This window comes from Siniperca chuatsi, linkage group LG15 (assembly GCF_020085105.1).
Source record: "Siniperca chuatsi isolate FFG_IHB_CAS linkage group LG15, ASM2008510v1, whole genome shotgun sequence".
NCBI lineage: Eukaryota > Metazoa > Chordata > Actinopteri > Centrarchiformes > Sinipercidae > Siniperca > Siniperca chuatsi.
Window position 1 is genome coordinate 674,712 of NC_058056.1, and position 7,786 is coordinate 682,497.

Below are 7,786 nucleotides of genomic sequence, written 5' to 3' on the forward strand. Positions count from 1 at the left end.
TAGATTACATTTGTTGTCCAGCAACCGCAGGCAAGCACCTCCAAGTGTGGTCCTTCATCATGGCCAGGCGATGACACTGAACTGGTAGCCCCAAGCCAGGCTGTGGAAGGTAAGTGAGATACAGAGTTAATAGACATCAAACCGTTTTTTTTTTTTGTTTTTTTGTTTTTTTTTATAATGTATAATACAAAACTATTTTATTTGGTAAATTCTCAGACTTGCTCAAGTCCCAAGAGTCCAGCAGTCAGACTAGCAGTCAGTCTCTGGATTCCCAGTTCCGGGGTTCCCGACCCACAGACAAGACCAAGCAGCCTGAGTCCGCTGTCTACCCCATGCAGCCTGAGCCCGCTGTCCGCCCCAAGCAGCCCATGTCCACTAGCCAGCCCACAACCAAGGGTCATGATTATCCCATGGAAGCACCTCTGAGTGACTCCCCTGTAAGTGATGTTCACATTATATGCAAACAATGTAAATGAGAACAATTTGTTTTACATATTTTTCAAATTGGTGTTCTGTCTTAACATTATGTATATAATAACGAAATGTTTTGTGTGTGTGTGTGTGTGTGTGTGTGTGTGTGTTATGTGTGTTGCAGGTGGAGCTAGAGGGTTGGGTGCGTCTGTGGGAAAACCCCAGTGGCATCCCATCTGCCGACATTTCATGGCTCAAAGAGAACAGAGAAAGAGGGCTGTTCAACCCCGTTCAAATCTACAAGGACAACACTGGTCTGTATAAGAGGCGACGGGTGATGAAACCACACTGCATGTGGTTTTACCCACCAGAACCTCCTGGCTATATCAGCGGTGCTCTGCCAACTCCACAGCTCTTTTTTCTGAGCCACGTCTTTGTGTGGCGCCCTTTTGGAGTGTACTCCCTGAAGTGTCTTCGAGGTGATGAGTGTGTGGGTAGAGGACGGAATGTGCACCTTTACAAGTCTGGCTATCATCACTGGGTATGACTCACTTCACCTGTGTTAGCGTTATTACATTACAGTTGAGTATTTATTACTATGTATGTACTATGTATTAAAGAGTTTCCCTACGGGGATCAATAAAGTATTTCTGATTCTGTTTCTGATGTACGTAAACATGCAAGAAAAAAAGAGTACAGAAAGTCATATGCTGCTATTGGCCTTAATTTGATTAGATTTTTTTCCCCATGTGTACTTTAGGTACGTCACATCTGTGATGTGTCCAGCTGGTACACAGTGCTCACTGAGGTCCTGTGTTGCCGACCATGTACAAGGCAGCCAGGAGCGGAGAAGGTGGCACACCGCTATTTTATCACAACTTAGTGAGGCTCAAGCTATGTTCCCTGCCATCCTCACCAACAAGTGAGTATTCTGAACATAATGTGTGCATTTATCAAACTTGAAAATAGTCACTCACATCAACCTCAACATATTGACCGTGACTCTCCTGTCATGGAAAGATTCCGGCTGGCCAATCAACCTGCCCCCAAAATCTTATACGTGGACCGTGGGTGTTGTCGAGCGCAGGGCCCAACAACAGTGGAGACTTTGTTCCAGTCTTGGGGGGGACAATGGCATGCTGTGCGTCTGGACATCTTCCACTGGATCCACCAGTTTGATGCAGCCATGCGCACAGAGTCTCACTCCAAGTACACTGTGTTCAAGTCTGCTCTAGCTGGGGCAGTGCTAGCCTATAACTGCACAGACCTGGAGCTGCTCATCAAGGCCGTCAGAGCCAAGGACACGACAACGCTCAAGTCTGTCTCAGATAAGGATGTTGTCCGGCACTACATTTCTAGGGAGCAGCTCAAACACCATGTACGGAGGGTCACAATCGGGGCTCACGAAACATTTCGGCTCATCCACCTGGCCATTGAGGAGCTGAAAGGTCCCGCTGGGCTGGACGAGAGTGGAGTGAGCCTCTTCAAAACACCTGGTATAAAAGACCTCATTCAGAAAAGTTATTACAACGCCGATACAGATAGTGTGGCATACAAAGTGAACATAACACACTGTATGTATGTATGTAGGTGTATTTACAGAGGCCATTGATGGGATGTGGGCAGGCCAGCAGCGACACCTGGAGTGCATTCAGGATTCACCAGACATGAACATGTATAAGGTGGCACGCACCACAACTATCAATCATGTGGACGTGCCTTACTGCAAATGTCTGCATGGAAGCAACAACCTGGAAGGATTCCACAAAACTCTGCCACACATGATTCCAAGTACACAAATGTAGTCTGTATATTTGTGACAAATTAAACATGTGACCCTGTCATTAATCCAGGGTGGGAAATTAATGTTTTAAAATGTGAACTACCAGCCTCTGACAAATAAATGTTAAAATTCACCAGCTAAAATTCTACCATTGCATTTGGCTGGTGGCTGGTACTAATTTCCCACCATGCATTATTTAATACTTTTTATTGTGACGTTCAACAAAAACGTGCCAAAATAAACTGTGAATGTGTGCAGTAAATTTCAATGATCTTTGCCACCTGTACAAAGTCAGAGCCACACAGAAAGCTCAGATCATCTTACTGGACTCCCAGCACCCTTGACACAGTGACTTTAGTTTGGTCCTCTCATGGAGGAGGTTTTACCACCCTAGAGGTGACACTAACAGATAAATGAGGTCTTTTAGTCCATCAGGTACTGTTTTTTAATGTTTTTTTAAAACAAATTGGGACTGTGACTATCTGTGGATGTGATACAGCGCCCCCCATCTTTCTTTCATTCTTGATGCATCTTCTGAGGGGTCTGGTGACAACTGACAATGACAACAGTGATGTTGGCGTTAATTTTGTACTTGTATTTATGTGTGTATGTATGTCTATATTGTATGTATACAATTTTTTACTGCTGTTTGCATGTCAAATTGCCCCTCGGGGACATTAAAGCTTTACTCCACTCTAGTCTGCTGTGCTCAGGTTCCCACTGTGCGGCACGGCTCTATCAGGTTTACCTGATAAGTGGCATTGCACGGTGGAACTCAGACAGCTCGGATGCCGTGTTTGGTGGCAAAGGAGGGCACCACAGGACCTACTTGGCGCCGCTGACTGACCGCCTCAACACCCACTGTCAGCAGCTGTTAGGAGAGACTTTGGAGGAGAATTTGGAGTATCTATTTAGCCAGAGCAGTGGTGAATCTGGACCCTTCTCTCTTCAGGACATTGTCAACAATGTTCCTGGTCCAGAGGAGGAGGTAGTTCAGCCTGGGCAGCTCGATCCAGATCCTGAAGCAGACGAGGCGTACCAGAGCGACGTGGTGGCACATGACGATGTGCTGGATGCTGTCCTGCAGTGGAGGACCACGAGAAGCAGCCGCAGCAGTTCAACCAACTGTACAGAAAACACTGGGACAACACCCTCTACCGCCGCACAAAAATGGATGATCTTGTTGATGCTGCTGTGATACAGAGGGTAAAGATGGCCAATCGCCACGCACCAGCACAACAGGATGTCAGTGCTCACCACAACAGGCTGATGTACACACTGGTGAAACTGTTGTGGTTGCACTCACCTCAAGGGTCTCGCAGCAGTCTTGAGAAGGTGTTCGAGCAAATCCAGCACCGGATTTTGGTGGAGGATCCAGTCCTGTGCAAAGCAGGCATTCCTCTCAAAAATTAACATCAAGACTGCAGGACTTCATCCGTTGCCAAGAGAGGCTCCTCAACCTGCACAACACAAAACAGCCATCCACCATCACAAAGACCACCTCCATCTCATCTGCAACAGCCAGCAGTCCGGAATACCCAACACGGCAGGGACAAAGGTGTTAAAGTGAAGGACAGACATAATCATGCCACTCTCCCGGCCTCAACTACCACTGCCACCTCTACCAACAGCAGACCTGCCCTTCCTCTCTGCATCTACAGCAACCCCTGGGATTGCTAGCACCTCCACACAGCCCATAATGCCTGCCAGTCAGGCTCTGCCCACAATGCCCACTACTAGCACATTGCACAGTACTGGCAGTCGTTCATTCTGGGCTAGATCTACACAATACGAGCGTAAGGTGAAGGAACGCTCCTCAGAAGTAGGATGCAAACTGTTTCCCTGTCTGTACACTTTGTGGCCAACCAACCCAGGGACATAAAAAATACAAGAAAAATACTTTCTGCCCTGTAAAAATGATGTCCACATCTAAAGGTCTGGACAACAGAGTGTAGGCAGTTACGAACAGTTCACCTCTTGTGTTGATAAGTTGGAGGAATGAGCTGAAAATATGTCATATATCTGTAAATATGGTAGGGTTGCATTGTACATATTATAAATAGTCTTCATTTTTATTACATTTCATTCATTCATTCATTTCATTAATCATGTTCAATGATACTTTATTGTCTCCACTGTAGTGCTGTTTTTTTCCCATTTCATGCACTTTATTCAATAAAGTGGTCAGTGCTACAGTAACAGTGAGTTGTGGCATATCAATTAATGAATGTAACAATGGGGGTATATTTGCTTATCAAATAATAGGGACACAGAAATAGAGTGCCAGATTACTTGCATGTAAGGACATGTGCCTACAGTACAACGATAGCAGATAATTTTCCACATGTAGCACATAGAGAAGTAACATTAAAGTAGCTTTAATCAGCCTCTGAAATATTAAACTACTTTTAATCAGCCTCCCAATAGTCATAAGGGAAATAATAAAGATATAAGTGACAAATGTAAATAAATGGCATTTAGGAAACGACAAAGCACTCTCACACATGTGTACTTTTGATAAAACAAGCTGCATTTCATTTAATAGAAAACCAGTCCAGTAACATGTGAATGACTTATGTAGCATTTGCATACAAATATACTTGAGATTGTGTTGTTATAGCAGCATTCTTCAATGGCTTTAAGAGCACAATAAATAGATGATCTTACAGATGATGTCAACAGTCTCTGCAACATTTGCTTTGAATGGGGGTGAGCCTATTGTAGACTCCTGTAGACTCCTGCGAATCTCGACTGCATCATTTCTGGTAGAGGGGGACTGCATTCACGCTCTCACCTGTAATCATATACAAAGAAAATCTTAAAGATCTACAGGCATAGAGGGAGACATATTGCAGCTGGTGACCAATGTGCATTTTTCTGATTTCAGATCTGATGTATTATGGTGTATGTATGCCTCTGCTGGAAGGCTCTGTCCTTTCTATACTGGCAGTGTCTTGAATTAACAACTTAGATTTATATAGGAACTTTCAAGGGACCCAATGATGCTTTAGACAAAAAGGGATCATGTAAAAGACCATAGGCCTGTGTGAATAGGTGAGTTTTCAGGAGGTACTTAGTACTATCATTAAAGAAATATATATTAACACAAGTCTCAAAATTATGATTTAATTTGAGCATTAACATTTATCTAACTTTGTCATCTTTCCCTTTAAGTAGGGGGACACCACACATCACAAAAATTGAGGAAGTCATTGTGATACACAAAATAACACATTCAGTAAGAGAAACCAGAAAAGGGATCTTGTCTTTCTTCTGGATTCACATAATCAGGGCACTAAGTGAAGAGTAAGTGTGCTCAATATTTCATATATGTGGTGAATAAACTTTATTTATAAATCTATACCATCTATACTGATTACTTTAATAACAACATTCTGATGCGCACAATACAGTTTGACCACTTGGGGGAGCCACATGCCACATTGTCGTGCTCTGACATACACGATACAGTTTGACCACTTGGGGGTGCTACTGTCACACTGTACACTTTGGACCAATCACGTTCAGGACAATTGCACCACGCTACAGCTCAACCCCCAGATTGATGATCTCCAGTAAAGAAGTGCTAACTAAAGGTAAAATGTCTTTAAGCAGTATAGTTGGAATGGGGTTAGTTAGTTAGAAGGTCGATAGGGGCAAAGCAGTCAAAATATATATCAGGTTTTACAGTTGTTTCTAAGGTTCCTGTGTTTGAAGATAAATCAGTACCGGTTGAGGACAGGACGTGATGAATTTTTTCTATAATAGTTAAAATTTTATCATTAAAGAAACTCATGAAGTCGTTACTACTGAGGGCTATAGGAATACATGGTTCAATAGAGCTGTGATTCTCTGTCAGCCTGGCTACAGTGATGAAAAGAAACCTGGGGTTGTTTTTATTTTCCTCTATTAATGATGAGTAGTCAAGCTCCTGTGGAATCAGGTCCCAGTTTGGGTTCGGGAGTGTCACCACGTTCGTTTATTTGCAAAAGAAAAGTCTGGAGAGAAGCTATTCCTTAATTTGGCATTTATTAAAGAATTGGAGAATCAAAAGCATCGTGTACAAGGATCTTTTCTATTCAGAAAACCACAGTCAGCAAGCTGTTAATCTGTAGCCATCCTAAAAAAGAATGCTATTCTTAACATTACACAGAGTTTTAAATGAAAATGTACAACTATCTGATAGGTTTTTACAGAGGTGGGGAGGAGCTGTGGTTTAGATTTAGCTCTCCCTTCGGTGGTGCACAGGCTGGTCCAGCCTCTTGGCACACGATTCCACCCTTCGTGTGGAGACAGCACCCTAGTGGAGGAATCCTACACTTCCTCTGTTTGTAAGTTGCTAAAGTCTCTGCTTCGTTCCCCAAAACTGATACTTTTCCTCTCATGGTCATTACAATACATACTGTCCTCAGTACATGATGTTCTTTCTGATATCCCTGTTTCTTTGTATAAGTGTAAGCCTGTTTGCAATAGCTAATCAACTTTTCCCTGCAGTCAGCAGTCTGCAGGACAACACTTTAAATTGTTAAACCTCATGCCCTGTGTGTGTGTGTGTATATGTGTACAAAAGTTTCAACATGGTATTAATATAATAGGCAAGCAACCTTCATTTAAATTTTTAATTCTCACAGGAGGCAGACACCATCTCCACATTTAAGAGTTGGCTAAAGACTTTCCTCTTTGATAAAGCTTATAATTAGGGCTGGCTTGGGTGAGTCCTGAACCATCCCTTAGTTATGCTGCTATAGGCCTAGACTTCCCATGATGCACCTCTTTCCTCTCTCCTTCTCTCCCTCTCCATGTATGCATTTTTATCTCATTACTGCATGTTACTAACTCGACATCAACACGGCAGCGGCAGACGGCCATTGAGTCTGGTTCTGTCCAAGGTTTCTGCCGTCTTACAGGAAGTTTTTCCTTGCCACTGTCACCAAGTGCTTGCTTATGGTGGGATTTGTTGGGTCTCTGTAATTAATATTATAAAGAGTACGGTCTAGACCTGCTCTATAGGAAAAGTGCAATGAGATAACTTCTGTTATGAATTGGCACTATATAAATAAAATTGAATTGAATTGAATTGAATAGTAAGCTGCTCTGGCATTACAGAGGGCCTTCCTATACAAGTACTGTATATACAATGCTGGCCATCCATGGTTGGGAAATCCAGTCCTCTGTATCACTTACCGTCCTCTCCTCTGTCATACGCCGATGGTGAGGAAAGTTCCCAGTCCAACAAACATTTAGCTGCTCCTTTAAAGGATTCAATGTGCTTCAAACAAACTAGTTCGCACAACATGTTGCCTGACCCCATCTAGAGACAGAGGTGTTTATACCTGTCTGAAAGGCAGGGTGAAGAGCCTGCTCATGGCTGCATTTGACTGCTTCCTTCCAAGAATTCTGTGTATTTTGGGTGTTTGTTGTATTTGGTTGTACAAACGAAATGTGACATTAAGACATTAAGTAGTTGTTTGAAGAATGAAAAATGAAATCTTGAGAATAAAAGTTCAAACCCTTTCTTACTTTCAAACCACAGCAGTCAGTTGTTGCATAAAGTAACCTTATTGTCTTTTTCAAAAGCTACAAAAATTGTCA

General features: G+C 42.9%; 1 protein-coding gene across 1 annotated transcript; it reads left to right on the plus strand.

The window, feature by feature from the left end:
- Window positions 1-369: 369 nt before the first annotated feature.
- Window positions 370-4,393, plus strand: LOC122861614. The gene is made up of 5 exons (XM_044166292.1): window positions 370-437; window positions 596-952; window positions 1,172-1,333; window positions 1,432-1,907; window positions 2,002-4,393. Exons 2-5 carry the CDS (start codon window positions 894-896, stop codon window positions 2,214-2,216), a joined length of 912 nt encoding a protein of 303 aa, XP_044022227.1. The 5' UTR covers window positions 370-437; window positions 596-893; the 3' UTR covers window positions 2,217-4,393.
- The last annotated feature ends 3,393 nt before the right edge of the window (window positions 4,394-7,786 follow it).